This window comes from Plectropomus leopardus, chromosome 21, assembly GCF_026936395.1.
Source record: "Plectropomus leopardus strain MGB_pleo_1.0 chromosome 21, ASM2693639v1, whole genome shotgun sequence".
In the NCBI taxonomy this organism is placed as follows: domain Eukaryota; kingdom Metazoa; phylum Chordata; class Actinopteri; order Perciformes; family Serranidae; genus Plectropomus; species Plectropomus leopardus.
The window spans coordinates 20,400,768-20,421,218 of record NC_142196.1 but is presented as its reverse complement, the minus strand read 5'-3'; the positions used below and the strand labels follow the sequence as shown (position 1 = coordinate 20,421,218).

At 39.4% G+C, this 20,451-nt stretch overlaps 2 protein-coding genes across 2 annotated transcripts in view; both read right to left on the bottom strand.

The window, feature by feature from the left end:
* The window catches only part of smarcd3b (SWI/SNF related BAF chromatin remodeling complex subunit D3b), a 58,186-nt gene extending 56,829 nt beyond the window's left edge, over positions 1 to 1,357 (bottom strand). Inside the window, exon 1 of the mRNA XM_042510556.2 lies at positions 771 to 1,357. Within this exon, the coding sequence (XP_042366490.1) occupies positions 771 to 782 (12 nt within the window). The 5' untranslated portion in view covers positions 783 to 1,357. The remainder of the gene's footprint in view (positions 1 to 770) is intronic.
* A 2,467-nt stretch (positions 1,358 to 3,824) lies between these two features.
* On the bottom strand, positions 3,825 to 19,066 carry nfx1 (nuclear transcription factor, X-box binding 1). Its single transcript, XM_042510553.2, has 23 exons — positions 18,789 to 19,066; positions 16,678 to 17,595; positions 16,055 to 16,216; positions 15,680 to 15,757; positions 15,437 to 15,542; positions 14,622 to 14,693; positions 14,347 to 14,486; positions 14,136 to 14,235; positions 13,820 to 14,037; positions 13,256 to 13,353; positions 13,122 to 13,152; positions 12,949 to 13,031; positions 11,838 to 11,946; positions 11,493 to 11,612; positions 10,943 to 11,022; positions 10,627 to 10,857; positions 10,023 to 10,096; positions 9,091 to 9,192; positions 8,506 to 8,643; positions 8,285 to 8,351; positions 5,178 to 5,323; positions 4,981 to 5,085; positions 3,825 to 4,133 (listed from the first exon to the last, which is right to left on the bottom strand). Exons 1-23 carry the CDS (start codon positions 18,805 to 18,807, stop codon positions 4,058 to 4,060), a joined length of 3,273 nt encoding a protein of 1,090 aa, XP_042366487.2. The 5' UTR covers positions 18,808 to 19,066; the 3' UTR covers positions 3,825 to 4,057.
* Positions 19,067 to 20,451: the final 1,385 nt, after the last annotated feature.

Below are 20,451 nucleotides of genomic sequence, written 5' to 3'. Positions count from 1 at the left end.
AAAAAAAAGATTTAATTTCAACAGGAGTGAATATAGGCCTAGTGGAGTATAAAAACTACATTTTCCTTCGGATCAGCACAACTAGATCTGGCTTCAACCCTGCAACCCCAAATTCCTCTCCTGCTGCTGCTGTGTGTGCACCCACAGCCCTGCCAGCAGATTACCAGTGAAACTGAAACTTTTTTTCCCTGCAACATCCAAAACACACATGCACTAACATGAAGCACCATTATATCATTGTGTGAGCCCTGGATCAAAGCTGGGGAGGGGGGGAGAGGAGGGGGAGAGCGGAGACGAAGAATGAATTAAAGACATGCGTAAAAGCGGCGAGAGGATGGTCCTGGCTTCACCGTGCATCTCCTCTATTACTCCTCAAGTGTCTGTTTCCCACACCAGACAAGGTTAACAAGCCGCGCTGGTGTCTGCGTCGGCTGGAAAACGGGGAGGGGTGGGAGGTGGAGGTGGAGGGGTGAGGTGCTGCAACTATACAGTGTGATGATGCAGACAGGCTACTGTAGCCCTTAAATATTCCCAACCACATCCCTGCCCTAATACATTGTGCACCATGCAGCTGCCTAAATACACCATGAGGTTGGAAAAAAAATCATTTTTTTAAAATAATAATTTACAGCTAGACGCGGAAAAACTCTAACACGGCTGGCTACAGGATAAAGAAAATATATAAAGAATAGTTTTAATGGTGGATGCGGATACAGAGCAGCGCATCGAGGCAAAGTGATGAGGAATAAAACAAATGGTAGCATCCATACCTTTCTCTCCATCACTATGCGCTTTTTTTTTTTTACAACAACAGGAACTGTAGGATGTGTCTCTGTGGAGGTGTCCGGTCCGGCGCGGCGCGAGGCTTCCCGTCACTCCTCAACTTCCTCGCGGCTCTAAAAGACAGCAGCGTCTTCTCCTATCACTTCCCCATTACTGGACAGCTAGGCGACTTATTAGCACTGGCCTGTGGGACGCCGAGCCGGGGATGGAGCCAGAGCCAGGATTGGTGAAGCCTTGTTCGGGAGGGAGCAGGAGCGCAGGCGCGGTCTCTGCTGGAGAGTCGATATAATGAAAAATTACCAGTGGCAGGGAGTGTCATCAAATTATCCCTCAGGAGCGGGTTTTTTTAAGGGGGTATACTGTCCGATGTAAGCGCTAACAAAAGGGGTGAAATGATGACTACAGGTTATTATTAAATGCGCAGTGCAAGAACAAAGAGTGACATTTTTTGGGGGGACGTAGAGCCTCCAGTGATGCACAGAAAAAAACTGTTTACTCCTGCAAAAGAGGGGCAGCTCCATCAGCTCCCTAACCACAAAAACTGAAACACTTTCTCACAAAGCAACCTCTATACTGAGGTTTACCTATAAACCCCTTAAATAATTATTTATAAGATATAAGCCATCATATAGGACAACTTTTGGTTGCTGGATGCGAAAAAAATCCCTTCTAATGGATAACCAACATTTAAAACATTGTAGCATGTTCTCTTGTCCAGATAGATATTAAGTTTACTTTTTTGTTGTTTGTTTGTATTGGTATTGCAATTTTAAGTTTATTGGGAGTGACTGGAGTAAAATTCCTTGCATATAATAACATATGGAGAGAGAAAATGGATAATTCTGGCATTATTGCCAAATTTTAAAGGATAAACACCAGCAAAGGCCCATTATTTGAGCCATAGAATATATATAAATATATACACACACATATATGAAATTGGGATTTTGAAAAATTGTATAATGAGAAAATGATAAAGAGGAAAACATTATACAGGGACATAAAAGCTGCTGCTCTGCAAACTATGATGAGGCATTACAGTATATGTAAAACACAGTATTTCTTGCAATATTTTAACTCAACTTCTTAACTCAACAAAGTGACTCAACCAAAGACAGACAATGATATTAACTGATTCAACATGTAAATGGTTTCTAATGACCTCATCTATGTTTGTTAAACTAATTGCTCATCTGCTTTCTATTATGTTGTGTCTGGCTGAAGACAGATATCCATCCTGGTGATAATAAAGATGTATTATATCTTTTAACCACAATATAATGGGAAAATTGACGGAATAACAGAACTTTAAACATGCCACTTGTTTATGAACTTAAAGACATTCAGTTCATACTCATACTTTTGTTAAATGAGACATAAAACCTGCACAGAAGAAAAAACTTCTCTTCTTGTTGCCTTTATACTAAGTTGCTTGAAATCAGCAAAAACAACACAGCTAGGAATGCTGAGTTGAAAATGTCTGTGTGGTGGCCTGTTACTAATGGTGTAATAAAAGGTAAAATATAAGGAGAAATACTAGAAGTGTCGAGTCAGTGCAGGACGGTCCTTGGGTCTGTCATGTCAGCATATTTGAGACTCAAATCTGAGTCAGCATCTAAATTCTTTTAAAGGGTAACTTCTGTGGGGTTTTTTTTTAACATGGACCCTATTTTAACACATTGCTGTGTATAAGTGATTAATGGAGACAATTTTTAAAATCCATCCAGTATTGAGCAGGAGGACAGAAAGTGTGTAACCACTTACGAATTGTAAATTTACTTCCACTTCTTATCACTGAAACGCTCAGATTGTTATGTTTGACAAGGGTATTTAAAGGATCCCTGCAGCTGTACACTTTATTTTTAAAACAGCAAAATCCTTTTTATTTAACTAGAAACATCCCCAAATTCACCATCCCCAAACCCACCAAACTCCATTTAAACAAAAGACTTATTTTATCATCATAAAACACACATTATTCAAATTTGAAAGAAACAAAACTCACAAAAACCACCTTGGTTCATCTTTCCAGTGTTACGAAAATCGTCAATACTGGTTTAGATGAAATTAACTCTTAATTCACCCACTTAGATGTGAAAATACTGTCTCTACGCATGTTAAAATAGCTGTTTATTTAAATGGAGTATGGTGTGTTTGGCAAAAGCAATTTTGGGAACCATTTCGGGCTAAATAAATAATCTTACTTTTTAACAAAAATATGTCTGTATGGATATTTTCCATAATGTTAACAGACATTGAAATAATAATTTAAGCCTATAAAAACATTGTTGGTGGATATAAACTGACAATATGCAAATACACTGCTGCCTATTCTGCAGCTACAGGCCTCACTCTCCAAAACACACCACTGTCAAAATTTGTTGTCTCCATTAGTAACATAGACACACACAAAAAAGGCAAAATATTGTCCAGGTTAAAAAACAAAAACAAAGTTACCTTTTTTACCTCTCAGGCTGCAGACTTGAACGGTCAATCAGCCAGAGAGTAGGTTCAAAACTGTAAAACTGACCAATAATCTTACTGTTTCACATCTTTTCTAATCCCTTCCAGGTCTACGTGCTCTGAAACTCACCTCAAAATCTCTTCAGGTTTTACCGAGGAAGAGTTTTCTAAAAGTGCAGCACAACTCGACACAATAGCCGTGTGCGAACAAAGCTTTCTTTCCGCAGTGCAGCCCACTCCTTCCCACCCACAAACTCAATCAGCAGAGGTTTACTACTGAAGCCTTGGCTCAACACCAGCAGGAAGAACAAAAGATATCCCATGGCTGAAAACACTTTCTGCCAAACTGTTTGAGATTCTTAAACCAGAGCGCTCACTCTGATGAAACACCTGCTGCTGAGATTTGAACTACTTTTATGAGGAGTTACTGAATATTGAAGCCGATGCATTAAATTCATCCCAACAATTATGCCTTTTAAAAGGAAAGAATTCACTTTTTTCTTATTAAGTTGGGTTCAATGACAGACTAGCTGCACACAAAGCAGGCAAAGAAAACACACAGGAGCTTTTCAGCAACATCCGTGCAAGGCTCGATCATCTTTAATATCTGAATTCACGGGAAACTTTACAACTACTACACTTTTCTCAGCACTCATTCATGTCAACCTCCAAGATATACAGTGTGTTTGTGTTCCCAAATAGAATTTTATTTGATAATGAATCCAAATTAAATTACTCTGCTTTTTTTTTTGGCAGATGTAGACTGATGTTAATGAGTAGATCCTGAGGTTTTATTTTATTTGGCCTCATTTTAGTCCTGGACATCAAAATAATCTATCACAGGCTCTTCCTTAACAATCTTGGACCAGGAGCCTCCACTGACGTCCCTGGGAGGAGAATCGAGAAGAAAACGAGTCATAAGCAAGCAGTAAAATATGAGAAGTAACAAGAATGATAAAGGCGAGATAATGCATCCTTAATATAAACACCTTAGGAGATCAATCGTAGATGTTTTAGGCCTCTGGTAACCTGGTTTGAAATAGTAAGAATGCACACAGTATTTCAAAGTTGAGTGTCACATTAAGTATCTACAAAAATCTGAGTGAAAATAAATGTTCCCAGCTACTGGAAAACAGAGTTCAAACAGCTCATTTTGAGGATAACAGCATTTCTCAATACTGTGTGGGCGCCCAGAGTGCACTTTGACACTCCCAGAGCACGCTGCTGAATGATACTCTCCAACAGTGCTCCGAATTTATCAACGGTCCAGTTTGTGCCAGAGTGCTCCAGCACTCAGAGTGAATTTAAAACGAGCGTTGAGGGATTTTAATTTGGCATTTTAAATTAGTATCAACTGACACATTAAAAAAAAACTAAAATGACAATATTTCAAATGTGGATTAAGGCTAATGTCCGATCATTTTTGATGCTTTTTATTATGCCTGTAAGGCCCTAAACTACATATTAAGAAAGTTTTTGGTGATTTGGGTTCCCAGAGGCTTTAATAAAACATCTGTGACATTTTGCATAATGTGAGGAGATGTTTGGTTTCTGACCCTGTGGTTCCAGAACAGCCTCTTTACAGGAATAATTTGATTTGATTTTGTAACTTGCTACTAATTTTTTTCCCATTTTTGGGACATTTCTTTACTCAATGCCTTCTCCCCATGTTTTTGACAGAAATTGAGCCAAATTGCACAGGTTTCAAAGGGTTAACCACAGAGAAAAACTTACTTGCTGCTATGCTGTTTGATATGAGCGATGGGAGGAGGGGCCCTCACGGCCATCTCTCGCTCTATCAGTGATGTCAGGGTTGAGGTTGGACATGCCGCCTTCCCCCTGAGAAAACGAGAAACTCTTCAATCGACATCTGTATCTGAAAAAGTCATCCAGGCTGGACGCTGTTTGTTACAGTTTGAACAAAGTCTTACTTGTGGGCTGTGATGACCACGTTACGTTTGGGCTCGTTGTCGTAGCTGACGCTCTCCACGGTATAAACCTCGGCCAGCTCGTGGACGATTTTTCGGTGTTCTCTGTTCATGGGTGGGAAACGGTGAATCCTCTTTGGTTGTTTTCCCTGCAGACATAAGAAGTGATTTATACTGAAAAAGCATTTCAAAGCTTCACCGATGTGCTTCCTGCAGCCCCGCAGAGACATTTACATGAGTATACAAGTAAATGTCGTAAATGTCAAGTAAATGTCGCATTATATCCACATTTGGGTATAATGTGTGGATAACGGGTCAACAGATTATCAGGGTTGATTACTGGCATTTGACCAAATATCTGTATTGGCATTTTATTTTAAGGATCTTTGAGACAATTAATTAATCAAAATGAGCAAAGAACGTATCAGCACAGGAGGAACTTTTACCTAATAATTTATTCATTTTTTAATCTAAATTTTCACCTGACTTTATAAAAAAAGTTGCTGGGAACTTGCTGTATATGATATAGAAAGTTTCAGTTTTTGTTAAACATTCGCTAAAGGAATTAAAAAAAATGTGTTGCAGTTTGTTATACTCCAAATTCTGTATATTGACAGAAAGATTTTATTTTTAACATAAATGCATATGGGTTCCACATATCGGTTATCAGTCTTATTAACTACTAATAATCGGTATCAGTATCAGCCCTGCAAAAGAAATATCGGTCGACCCCTAGTGTGGACGTCCACATACTTTTGGGCATGTAATGTATGTGTGGCCTGTTTTTTGGAGCCAGTTTGACCTGATGTTTTATAGTAATGTAGTACACATGGGGAGGTGGGAAAACAACAACTGGCATAAAACTGATCTGCTCTTTCTGCCAGAAGCTACTTATAAAGTACTACAGCAACATTTCCATAGAGAATAAAATTTAACAGCTTAGCTTTTGGGAAAGTGGAAGCCCACACAAGAAGGCCAAAAGCATAAAATGAGTCCGTAAAGGCAGCACGGTTTGTAGTAAATTTAAAATGTGAGAAAATCTGATAAAACCTTTGATTAAGCAGACTCTGAGTCAGAATAGCTTTGCCCCCATGATTCACAGCTCCAAAAACTCCACTGCTCATAAACAATACATTTTTACATTTGGCAAGAAACCAAAGCTGCAGTGACCTTGACAGTCTCGCTCCTGTTAGCCTCGATGCACCCACCAAAGCTGGAAAAAAACCTGAAAAAAAACATGGAGACTATTTTTCTAACTGCCCCATGAGGTAACTACTAATTATTCTGTTTTAGAAACAGTTACTTAAGAGTCTTTGCCGTCCTGTCAGAAATCTACAAGCAACCACAGCTGGTTTCATCGTGCAGGTCCACCGGAGAATTGACCGAGCTCAAAAGTAACTGAATATTCAACATCTGGGTCAGAAAATAATAATGCAAGTTGTGGGCTGTGTTCCATACATGGTCACAGCTAAAGCATTTTTTACTGACACTAGTTTTAAGCAGCTGATGCAAATGTTAATATAACAGTGGACTTTTGTGATGGCTCAGATACTGAGGACCAGTAATAGATAATAAATAAGCTTTGGTCCAAATACATGAAATGTTTGTTAGGACAGTGAGACCGCAGACCAGAAAAAAATGTTGGCACTGTACGTTTCTGCAAACCATGGATATGTTAGTACATTTCATACGTATCATAACAACATTTTTTAAGTGACGTAGTTCAGACTGCATGTATTTGAACCGAGGCTCTCTTTCAGAGGAGCAGGGGATGGTGGGTGGCGGGCTGATGTTGGAAACCAGTGAGATTTCTTTGTCGCAGCCAAACCGGTATTTTTAACAAGACGTCAGCACATTTCCAGATGTGTTTTGGCAAGCAAACTGTGTGTTTTTTTTTTTTTTTTAAATCAAAAATATTTTTATTGAATTTTAACAAATTTACACAGCCGATTCACAACTGGTATAAAACTTTATAAAGCATCTAGATGACGAGGAACAAAGCGTGAGATCCAAACGCAATCCTCCTCATTCCCACTAACCCCAAATAACAAATGACATATCGTCAGAATCGGGTATTTTTAACGACACATTAAGACAATTCCAGCTGTATTTTTTGGCAACCAAACTGGGAATATTTTAACTGGATGTCAGCATATTTCCAGACATCTTTGTGATCAAACCGACACAAGACGCCAGCACTTTTTCAGCTGTGTTTGGGGCAACAAAAACAGGCATTTTAAGCCCAAATGTGATGTTTCCTTGAACTTAAGCAAGTGGTTTTATGCAAAATTCACCACAGTGTTGTGACTACATAATACTGACAAATGAAGGGTAAAGTTGCAACATATCCATTACATATAAAAATTAGGGCTGGCATAATATCAACTATTAGTACACAGACAAAAGAGTTACAATAACATTATTATCATGATATCTATAGAAAATTTAACTTAACTTTTTCAGATATTCTACAACTGTACAAAAGTGAGAACTAAAGCATGAACTAAAAGAAATTAAAATTATTTAAGAGGCTCTGAATTTTTTAAATATAATATCAAATGCACCTTTGTAAAATTATATCAATATTCAATTTTTAAAAATCATGATTATTGTCAATAGTATTATTTTGCGACACCCTTAAATGAAACATACAAATGTAACATATCTGCAGAAATGCCGGAAAAGCAATCATTTATTCTGGCGCTTGTGTTGCTGCGGCTTTAAACAAAATTGTGCTTAGAAATCGTCTTATGTTTGTCGCATAGAACTAATAAACAGTTAATTTGTGCATGTATCTTCTGGCTTCATGTTGTGTCCGGACTACAAAGGCGTTTTTTGATGGTGCACCGGCTGCCTCGTCAGTGTCATATATGTGAACTGACAACTGCCTGGAGACAACAGAGTGTTATTTTCCATCATCTAAGTGCGACATCAGTAAATGCTTCAATATCGAAATGTTCAGGACAAATTTTAAGATTAACACTTCGCATTTTATCCGTTTTTCCTCAGTTACTATTGAGAGCAGTGGGCTCCCAGCACGGCCACCAGAGGGAGCAGGGGTCACCCAAAATGTCGTTACCACATACAAGGGACTCCTTGTATCATCTTACCTTATTAGCAAGCTCCACAAGATTCCTAATCTCCTCTTCTACCTCCGAGACGAATTTCAGGTCTTTTCTGAAAGAGAGGGCACATGAGGAGTTTTTTGTGTGTGTGTTCCCACAGCCAACATAAACAGATGATCCAAACTGTACAGGCAGAATTAACTTGTGCAATTAATAAATGTCCAGTAATAATCACTGCAAAACAGACAGAACCATAAAGGAGAGACCTGGCATCCTCTTTGAGGCTGTCGCTGTATACAGAAGTAGAGCGGACGTTGAAAGGGTCAGAGGATGGGTCTATCTGCAACGCCTCTGCCAAACGCCTGTTTCTCTCCAAAGTAGCACACTCCTCATCACATTCAAGCCTAAGAAAACAAACCACATCATTTAAACAAACATGCAGGCTGATTTTACATTAAATCATGAAACTGGATGCTGATACGCATCTCATTTGTTTCAACTTGCTGTACTAAAACGATTCTTATGAAACAAACAGTTCAGAGGGGCTGCTGCAGCTGCTGTAATCCATTAAAATGCATTACTTTTGATGGATGCATTTAAATATTAATACACAAACAAATAGTAATCACTCATAGAGAACAGGAAATCCATTTCTCCTATGCAGAAGAACATTTAAATAATGTTTTGGTATTGATTAAAAGAAACTGCTCTGTGCCTGTTCTAAAATCACTGCAGAGAACGACCTCTCATGCCTCGCTCTTAAATCATTTTGTGTGCGTCACTTTCAGAAAACACTTTACATCAGCAGCTTGGCCCCAGCTCTTAGTCATCGATTCCCTCCGTTACTGCACCTGGTCTGTTTCAGCTCCTTCTTAGTGAGGAGCGGGCCGATGTCCATCGAGTCACCGAGCTGCATGTCAGACAGTTTGCTCGCCATGGCGATGGCTGCATACCTGCAGTGCAGAGGATGACGGACATTTCAACCACTTCCTTTTCAAAGTTAAAACATTTTAAGAATACTAGCCTCAGGTGATATGACGAGATTATCGATCAACATGAGATTGGTTGGCCATAATAATGGTAAAAAAAAAATAGGATACATACTTGATGTAAAAGTATGTGAAGGTAATCACGTATAATAATAGTAAGTGTATAACAATATTTATAATAATTATTTGTATAGCAACTTTGATAAATAAAAGGCAGCTCAAAGTGCTTTACCTGCAAGAGTGCTAAAAATTAAAACCTAACTAGATTTTTATATATAGATATAGATAGATACATACATACATACATACATACAAAGCTAGATACATAGATACACGTAGATAAATATAGATATAGATATGCCAAATTGTCGCAATTTATTTATTTACTCAGTGTGCAGGACTCTCTGCAAATTGTGTTAAAACGCTGCATACACCAGAATGTGCAAATCTGCCACTGAATCCAACCACAAAGAACGACCAACCGTCAACCATGGGGGCTTTTGCAAGAGCAACAAAATATGAAAGTGGCAGTCAACGGTGGCGTGACTGTTTGAGGGCAATTAAATATGTTGTCGAATAATAATAACCTCAGAAGTTGATGGATGTGATTAATTAATCTCAGCACGCCCTTGTGTAAATAAAGCACTTTCTGCCTACACATTGCCGCCACTTGAGGGTTATTGCAACGAATGCCTCTCCATTCCATAAACATTTAAATCTATTTGCGTCCCTTTCTTCATCGTTTATTGGATGATAATATCATTGTTACAGAATAGAGAAACAGCTTTACTGACCTCTGATATGAAGTGGCCGCCTCTGTGCAGACCACTGTTTCCTTTCGTCGACCACAGTCGCACTGTAGAGCCACCTGTGAAAAGTGTGAAGAATTAGTGTACAACATACAAGTGGAAAGACTTCAGTCTGCTGCAAAAAGGCAAAAGCAGACAAATTATGTTGCTTTCTTGAGAGTTCGATGCTGCTTTTGAGAGGGATTCCTGCAGCTGTGAAGGGTCTCATTGTTTGTTAAGCTCTTGAGCTTGGAGCACTGCCACTGAAATGTTATTATTTCATCCAAGTTAACTATTAATGACAGCTACACACTATTACAACAGATTTCATCAACTACATGTGAACCATGTGGAGCTGAAATGAACTGAGAGGATACACAGCTGGACTGTTGAACATGAACTTCAATTATTAGAGGCTGTGACACTACAAGTCATTTTTCATCAGGGTAATGAGTTATTAAATTGAGGAGAAATATTTGGATTGTGAGAAAATATGCCAAAACTCCCCATGATTCCCAGTCTCGACATAACAACAACCATCTGCACAAACTTTGTAACCCATTATTCAGCTACTGGAAGTCCAGCTGCTCTCAGTGTCGGCGTGTTGTACCTTGGCGGTGCAGGTGGTGCGTGGGCAGCTGCTGCCTTTGTGACAGGGAGCGGCGCACGGGTGGCCGCAGTCTGGACGAGGCAGCGTGCAGGGCTGCTGGCAACTGCCCTCTGCCAAACACTCGCTCCGGTGGCAGATCCGTCTGCAGCGGTGCATCTCACACTGCAGCGCTTTGTTACACACCAGGCCGCAAGAGATGTCCTGAAGATGACATGGGATGTTGTTGCGTTGCTGTGGGCCAGAGGAAAGAGCGTCACTTTAATCGCACAAATTTAAAAAAATGTCAAATTTATGCAAATTGTCGGCTCAGTGTTACCTCGTGCTTTCCCATGCACCATTTCTGAGTGAGGTAAGTGCAAGGCGGACACTTCTCTTCACTGTGGCAATTGTGAAACACTAAATGAGAGATAAATGTTAGGTTTCTCATTTACAGTTTATGACTGCAGTGTGAATGTTCACTGGGGCTGGGTGATAAATCAGATTTTATTTTCAATTACGATTTTGGCTTCCAAGAGTTCCCATGGATGCACTAACATTGGTCGTCATCAGTTTTGGCTTTAAAATGAAATATCGGAATTGGCCAGCATGCTGATTTCTGCTGATATCAGGAGCCAACAAAAAGGCCCAAGTTAAAGTGTACACTTAAAAACGCTGTATTTTTTGTCTCCACCTGCTAGTGGGCCATCATGATACAAGTATGCAAAAAAGGGGATCTATCGATATCTATTATCAGTCAAATGAGTTGTTATACATGAGCTTGCCAAATGTTGGGCAAAATATTTAATATTGTGCATCCCTAACAATTACAAAAACAAGATAATCCAGATAAAAATCGAGCAGCCCACACATTTACAGTTTTATCTCACCTGGGTGGTCACACTCGTGTCTTCTTGTACACAAGTTTTTGCACTCTGGTGGCTTTGTGCCACAGGGGATGGGCGGGTACAAGACAGTGAGCCCACAGTGACACGCCAGCTCATCAAAGCCTACAAACAGAAAGAATAATGACACCACATACTATGGGATATGTGCTCTGTGGCACCGTCATGGCACATTAATGCCAGACATAGCACCAAAGAGGACAGAAAATGACACAGAGATGAAGTAAAAACCTCAAATTAGGTTTTGTTTTAAAGGCAGAATAACTCTGTGGTAGTTCTGAGACTTGACTCATAAATACAGCACTGTTGGACCGCTGAAAATGAACTCACTGGACTGCCAGCAGGGCTCACAGTTTCCACGGTGACAAGGCTCCTGGCAGCGATGGAGGCCACAGTTGAGCTTGTAGCCGCAGATCAGGGGACACTTGTGCTCCACATTCTGGATGGATAGAAAGAAATCAGTGACACCACCTCCCCTCGCCTGGCAGTTTCCCAATAATTAAATTGCTGTTTTGATTGGTTGTAAGACCTTGAATTTAATATAAAAGACCTTTCACTTTTATCAGATGTTTGCTGCAAGCTGAAATTTAATTTCTGTGTCACCTCTAGATGTGTATCTCTAGCCTCTTTTTGTCTAGGTTGCATGAAAAGCTCAAATAAAGTGATGAGTTTAAGACCTCTATTCAAGCTGGCTGAATAACACTCGATTTTACATCATTGTTTAGTTTTACTTTTGTTACTCAGTCAGTCAACCTATTAAATCAGAAAAAAGCTTCAAAGTAGCCTCAGGGTACCTGGGTCAAACACTGAATGTAATAGCATAATTAATTTGTTTGTTCGCTTAAACATTTAATATATAATAAAATTACATTACTATTAAACGAGTCAGCTGTCATCTGCGGCTCAGTCAATGTACAGCATCTTCCATGTGACATGCTGGCTTGCTTATTGCAAAATCCGACTGATTGTAGTAGAGCATCCTGGTATTTTTGGCATACTGCATCTGACAAACTATGTATTGGGACATACTAAATCTTTTTCTAACACACTATATACTATAGTAGTATGGGGAGGAGCCTAAGTGAATACAGTTTCATACTGGTGGACTCTAATTTCTGAATGCTCACACTGGCTGATTGAATTACCCTTTGTGTATAAGTTACTTTCATGACAGGTTTGTCTGCAACTTTCGAATTTGTGAACGCAGAAATGCCGAAAAAAATTTATAGAACCTGCTCTGTCTTTAAAACCTGCCAATAAAATAAAGGCATTTTAACTTTTTTTCCTAAAGATGACTGCCTTAGTTCCTTCTTATTTTTTTCTAAATGTATGCCCCTCACCAAAGAGCACCGTCTTTTTTGTACTCTTACTAGTTTCAAGAGGCTCTCCTGTTTTTTGGCTTTTCATCACATGGTGGTATGGTTGTTTACTGAATACTCACCACACAACACAGCTCGCCACACTTGTGTCGTCCACAGGAGCGTTTCTTATTGCAGCGCCTCTCACAAGTGAAAACAAGCTCATCTGGAACGGAAGGAGTCAGAAGTGAAATCAACATAGGAAGGTGGCCATGTCACATTTGTTTCATTTGATCTAAATTTGCCTGAATCTCACCTTCTTTTTGGATCGTTGCGCATGGAACCTCCTGAAAAAACAAAGGTCAGTTTAAACTCTTTGGTGTCATGAAGCACACTGAACGAGAGCGGTGCCAGCACTGAAAACGAAGGTTGAACAGTGTTTCTGCCTACTTTTGTCTTGGAGCCACATCTGCATCTGATAGTGGAGGTCAGGGAGCACGGCCCGCAGCTGTCCTCATGGCACAACTTCTCACACAGGTGGATGGTGTCTGAAATAACACACATTCATGAAGTGCATGAAGAACAAGGCCTGTAAGCTCAGCATTTCTGACATCCTGTCGGAATACAAAAATAAAAACACTGTCTCAGAAAATGATGGAGGAAAAATAAAATGGGTGCTACATAAGCAGCACAAGAAAAGCGATGTTGCTACAAGTTTCAAATAGACAAAAAAAAAACTTGAAAAAAATGGTTTTAAATACAATCAACTTCTGGACATGAATAACCAAATATTACTAATGAAAGCATTTTTTCACATTAAACACTTTCAGACCTGTCACATGTTTTCATATCCAATACTTGATAAGTTTCAAATATTGTTTGCAGATAGTTTCACTTCTCACTGTTTACCTGTGACTCTAGATTATGAGCATGTTGACAAGGCAGCAGTGATCTTTTAAAAAACACAGACATTTATTTTTACTAGTTAAGTCAAAATGTGTCCCTCTTCCTTACCGCTGGAGCCACAGGCCAGAGGTTTGTTGCATGTTTTTCCACAGGAGGGGATCGCATCGGAACAGCTTCGGCGTTCAGAGTAGCCCAGCTCCAGGAGTTTGGTCAGTGGTGTCTGACTGCAGGGACACGTCTTCACCAGACTCGGGGAGCGTGGGCACGGCTGGCACGCACCGCGGTGGCACACCTGCTGGCAGCGGTGAGCTTCGCAGTTTAGCATCCTGAATGGTGGAGAGTGAGTGTCAGACAGCGGTGGGAACTGTCTAACTGAAATAAACTTTTACTGTAATTCACAGATGATTGCTTAATGCTGACTTACTTCTCACATAATTTCTGACAGGAGAAATGTCCTGAACCATCAAATTCGTCTTTGTCTGTCCCACACAGGACTTTACGAGTGGTAACGCCACAGTAGCACACTAACAAAATAGAAAAACAGACATATTTTTATCAGTTGATTCTAAGATCAAGTTGTTAAGATAAAAACACTACAAGACACATTTTTATTTGTGCTGCAAAGTGAGACTCACCCTGCTGAACTTGCAGCTGGCAGGGTTTACATGCTCCACTGTGGCACACCTCGGTGCATGTGTGTTTAGCACAATTAAGGAAGGCCCCGCACACCTTGTCACACTGGAGCACTGTACTCTGTCCACAGCGCATTGGCTGACTGCAATGATCAATATCATGGCGTCAAAACCTCACATACAGGAAGCAATCTCTTTGAGTAACACGTAAGTACACAATGTCCACAGATACACTACATCAGTTACAGAGATGCAAACATGATGAAAATGTAGAGTACCTGGTCTTCCCACAGGTACAGGATTTTGTTACAAAGGCAGGACATTGTGGACAAGGTCCAGGGTGACATAAGCTGAAGGGAGACACAGAAATCATTGTTTAACACAAATACTCTAAATTTTGGATTGATGACATTTAAAGACACGTTATTTACAATACATGTAAAATCACATTGGATGTTTTAAAAACAAGGTTTTAATAACTTCTTTAACATCAAATTTTAGGATTTTTTAGGGACTTTTTAGGCCCAGTACCCTCAAATTCAAGAGACCAACACAGCATAATTCGAGACACGGATGAAACTTAATTACTGTTACAACATTTAAGATTTTTATAATGAGAACCAGCAGGCTTTATAGAAGCTTACAGACACCATTTAAAAGATCCTATTTTAAGGTTCCCAAACATTTTCATTGACAAAATTTCAAAACTTTTCCATGACTTATCAAGGACCTTTGCTAAAAATTTTTTTTTTCTTGTCCCACTTGCCTGGTGTTTTTCAAATATATCAGATTGAGACTCAGCTGTAATATAATTTCAGGTAAGTAGCGTACATGAAGAGAGACACAGAACGGAAAAATGGAGAAACTATGTGATTGGAGGCAAAACGTCACAAATTTAAAAAAACACATATAAGGGTAACATTACCTCGACAGATACATCAAACAAATTCGCCAGTATGTTGCATTGCGTGGAACGTTATCCACAAAAACTATTGTAATAATGTCATTATTAGTCATTCGTGTTTTACAGATAACTCCTGTTCTATGGTGCCATACCATCAAAATACTGTCTTCCTGTGATTTTAAGGCTTACATGTTACAGGGGTGGTTGCAGTCCACTCCGCTCCTTTTCTTTCCACACATGTCACCGCAGGTGTGGGGAATCTCACTGCGCTGCCACTCCGGGTTTGTCACTTTACCTGCCAATCAAACGTAGAACAAAGGTCACAGACGTGATCGCTTACAGGAGAATTATACATTCAGTGATCTAACCTGACAATAAATACGTTACTGTTTCTAATATGTGTGTAATTGCAGGAACGAAATGGTTACTCACCGCAGAAGCAGGTGTAGGAGGTTGGTGGTTTTAGTGCAACATTCTGGCAGGCCGGACAACGCCAGCCTTTGGTTGATTCTGAAAAACAGCTTTATTTTAGCGTAAACCTTTTTATATTAAATTTACATAAGGAGAATAGCAAATATTCCCTCTGGCCTAAAACTGCAATGCAACACAATATACACTGTTGATGCAGCAGGAACTTCAAAGCGGTTTTGTTTTTTGTTAACGGGCCCACAGTGAGGTATTGTCCATCCACACAATAGCATTATGCATTACAGTGTATTATACTGGAGGCCTGTTGTTTTGTAGACTCAAAGAGATACTGAATGCACTGTGGGTCAGAGCTGCTTTGACTGAACAGAGAGGTTGTACCGTCTGCCTGAGAGGCCGGAGATCGAGCCCACTTCTTGATGCAGTTCAGGTGGAAGACGTGGAAGCAGCTCTGGCAGCTCCACACCGGCGCCATGCACCGGATAACATCGCAGCAAACCATGCACTCATACTTCTCCTCAGACAGCTGCTCAATTAGACACCCTGTGGAGGGAAGAGATCAGAGGTTCAATTACAATTAACCTAACCTGAGGAACCTGAGGAGCCCTGTTGAAACCGACTGATTATTATCAAAATATATTATCTTTAATTGGAAGGTATGGAGTATATAATGACGCAAAACCAGGAAAAGACAACACTTACGATATTACAATATACAAAATCTAAGGCGATATCTTGTTTCATATCACAGTATCTATATACTATCAACATATTGCTAAGTGGTTAAGTGATTAATTATACAGCTTTATGAATGTGTGGCTTCCAAATAAATATAATTTAGGATCCTGTCACATGATATGAAATGTCAACTGGGGCTGAAAGATTTATCTTGATGACCTGTTAATATAAAAAACAAGATGAAAGTTTTTTTTATTAAAAATATTTTTTATTAATCCGTCACTGATTCTTTGGTGTCTATCTACAAGTTGAAATTACGGCCTAACCTGTCTGCGTCTCCTTGCTCTCTGGCATCTTGTCCCAGTTCCTCTGGCCCGGCCTGTGGTTTTGATGATGCGTTCGCCTCCCCCCTCTGGCCTGCAGGGGTGTGTATCGTCCTGAGCCTCGTCCAGCTTTACAGGCAGGATCCTGAGATGATCTGCCATGGCTGAAGTCATCTTGAAAACTGGCCCCCATCTCCGAGCCCATTTCGTCTTGAGATGATGGTTTGGGTGGTTTGATTGGTCCTTGTCGTCGCTTTGCCTCAGTGTGCGTCCTCCGATGATCATCATGGTGAGAAACGGGGAAGTGCCCGCTCCTCTGACTTCTATCCCTGATGTCTGAAGAGGGGTTTTCTTTGACGTCATTTGACCTCTGAACCCCGACTGCAGTGGTGCGATTACCCTTTTCGGTTTGTTGTCCTCTCCTCTGCTCCTGATTAAACTTTTGGGTTTTTTTTGCCTGAGCATCCTGGTCTTCACCGAAGTGTTCAAAATTCCTGCCTGTATCTTCTCTCCTCCAGCTGGGTCCATCAGGTCCATCCATGGGATGCGCCCCTGTGTTAAAGCCCCCAGCACCTCTGCTGTTACCATTATATGGACCAAACTCACCTCCAGGTCTTTGCCAACTGGAGCTGAAGCCACCGAAATTCCCATTTACACCTCTGTTCCCTTCTCTCCTCCCTCTACCTCTGCCTCGCCTTCTGGCTCCATCATCCCCTTGGTAAGGAGGATAGTGATTAAATACATAATTTGAGTTATCGTGGCTAAATGGGGGTTTAAAGCCCTGATGAAAGTGTCCATATTGTTGAGAAGGATCATAGTTATTCAGGTTTCTGTCATTGTTGTGTCTGGGCCGGCCTCTTCTGGATTTGTGCTGATTTGGTTTTTGATGTGACGCCCCATCTGGATTGAGGTCAGGAGGTTCTGCAAACAGAAAACATTTTATAAGCCTGAAGATGCGTGTAGAATCATCACATCCAGATACAGCTACAGTATACACCGATCAGCCGCAACACTAAAACCCCGGACAGATGAAGTTAATTATATTGATCATCTCGAAACAATGTTCTGCTGGGAAACTTTTGGTCCTGGCATTCATGTGGATGCCACCTAGGGCTGTAACTGTAACCACACTACTGCATTACAGCGATCATGTGATGCCTACTGTGGGATTGAGCAACAATGAGTCAGTAATTCCCATCAGTGACTCAGCAGTCAATTATTGCATCCTAAGCCAGAATAATGTCTCAAAACTTATATGATCAAGTATGACCAATGTAAAAAACAAAGCCGTCAGTAACACACTATTGCAATTTAACTCTTGCGCAATTTTTTCAAAAACATGGCGGAAAAGGCAACGATGAAAAATGTCCCACAAATTGCAAGTAATTTGTAAATTTAGGATTTTTTTTTTATCAAAATAAAAAGCTAAGGAAAATTTCTTGGGGGGGACTATATTTATAATTATCAAAATTAAATATTTTAAGTAGTGTCAGGTTATATTTTTTAAGCGTTATTCCTGTTTTAAACTTTTTTTCAGATAATTTTTTGTACTTTTAACTACTTTTTGGCTCATTCATTTTGTTGTTGCTCATTACCTTCCCAAGTTTTCGAGACAAATCCAGCCAATTTGTTCATGTTTCAAGAAATGAATCATTAATTTTCTGTCCTACACTGTCTGCGACGAATCAAATTATGTAACAATCATTTGAGTTATAGCTATTTGGTTAATAGCCAACTAGCTATCAATAAAGTGTTGCTATTACACGCTAACAGGCTAATCACATGTTTATTAGCTCCTAGTGGTGTGTTTCAGGTCAGGTGTAATGTTAGCTATCAAAGTTCACTGTCACGTGCTGTCACGAAAGATGCAATACTAGCATTAGCAACCGTTAGCATGCCTAAAGAGTGTTTTATAAATGAAAAATCAGCTGCTCGGTCAGCTAGCTAATGTTAGCTGAAAGTTAATGTTAGCTAACGTCAGCTAAGAAACAAACCAGTTAACTTACCACATAAATTAAGTGTGTAAATGTTTAAATAGGTATTAGGTCATCACAGAGCAGTTCAGTTAAATGTTGACACGTGTTTTTTTCCACAGTACAGATAAAAATGTTTACCTGAGGAGCCCTCAGCCATTCAGTTTAAACTCGAGTTGTTGTTTCTCCCACGAAACAAGTTTGAGGACAACAGGCTGTTTTCTGAGAAATGACAAGTGTATTCAGACACTAGCGCGATGATATCCACTCTTTCACCTGTCTTCTGGTTGTTAAAATTGAGACGTGCTCCGTAAATAACCAGAAACAACCTCCTCCTTCCTTCAACTCACTTTAACAACACTAGCTCTCAAGCTAACACAAGCTAATGCTAAGCTAGCGATAATCTAAAGCGGAACTCCCGGTCAGTATTTTCAAAGTAAAAAGGAAATGATTAGTTATTAACAGAAATTATTATTCAACCCATAGACTGTCTGTGATTCAACCTACCAATCCTACTTCAATATTTGTAAATTTACCAGTTTAAAAACATATTTGACTATGTTTTAAGGTCTAAAACTATCTAAATTATGAATTACGTCACATTTCAGTTTTATTTAATCTGTTTAGCAGACCTGGAAGGTTTTTGTTTTTGCTGTTTCCTCTTTCCCCCCATGTTATTTATTTATTTGATATTTATGCTGTTTTTTAATTTGATGATGTACAGCACTTTGATCAACTCTCTTTTTAAGTGTGCTTCATAAATAGATTTGGATTGGATTTTATATGCTTATTTTTACATTATTTTTTTATTTAATGACAGCTTGGAATACTCAACTGAGTTTGTGAGGGAAAAAAACTACCAGAAAAAAAAAACAAAAAAACATTACACCTACAGAACCACCATCTGCCAACACTGTGCTTTAATTTTAAAAATATATTTTGGAAAATGAAGGAGCTAACTTAACAGGCATAGAAACTATTGAGGAATGACCACAAGGTGGTGCTCCATGTTTGGATTAGTACAACAGGGAATGAAGCTTGTCTGATTGAAAAAAGGAGAGAAAAAACTAATTAGGAAGATATTAGAATATATTACATCATAGTTTGCATATGATTATACACCTTAACACTTCATACATTAACCCTGCAACACCAAACATACACTTTACTTCACTGTGCCTGTAAGGTTTACATTTTATACCTTATACACACTGTAAGTGTAATCACTGTCAATATTAATATGAGCACACTGTATTATACAGCCAAATCAAAATACCTTGTGTATATAAAAAAACTATTAAAAACATATTTATTCCAGCGCCTTTTGCACTCTGCAACATCATACTTTTGTCTTTTTGTCTACAAAGTGTTTGCATTTACCTTGTTAGGCCAGGCTTTGTTGTCCTTCTGCTCGCTACATTTAGAGTCACAACAACCAGAGTCAAATTCCTTGTATTTGTACACACTTACACAAAAAAAGGAAAAGATTATTTTCTATGGTATTAAACAGTGGAGCTAGTTTAGGATGACAAGGCTATTTTTTGAGTGTACTTACTGTGATTTTACAAGATAGGTTTGAGATGAAGAACCTCAACAACAACTGGTACAGAAAAGGTCATGACCTCTGGGTAAGGCTCACTGTGTCCAAGAATTTTGTAAATATTATGTCACATTGCTGTGACGTTGGTTTAAAAGGTGAAGTATTGTGTTTTCATTTGTGGCAAACCTTCAGTCTGTTTTTGTATTACACAAACTCAAAAGCAGGCCTATTACATGTGTATAATTTCTTTTTTTGGTTGTCTGG

Coding starts and splice junctions, on each gene's coding strand:
- nfx1 (XM_042510553.2), bottom strand. Junction 13,032..13,121: donor CGCAACGATCCAAAAAGAAG/GTGAGATTCAGG, acceptor CTTCCGTTCCAG/ATGAGCTTGTTTTCACTTGT. Junction 11,947..12,948: donor GTGGCGAGCTGTGTTGTGTG/GTGAGTATTCAG, acceptor CTATCCATCCAG/AATGTGGAGCACAAGTGTCC.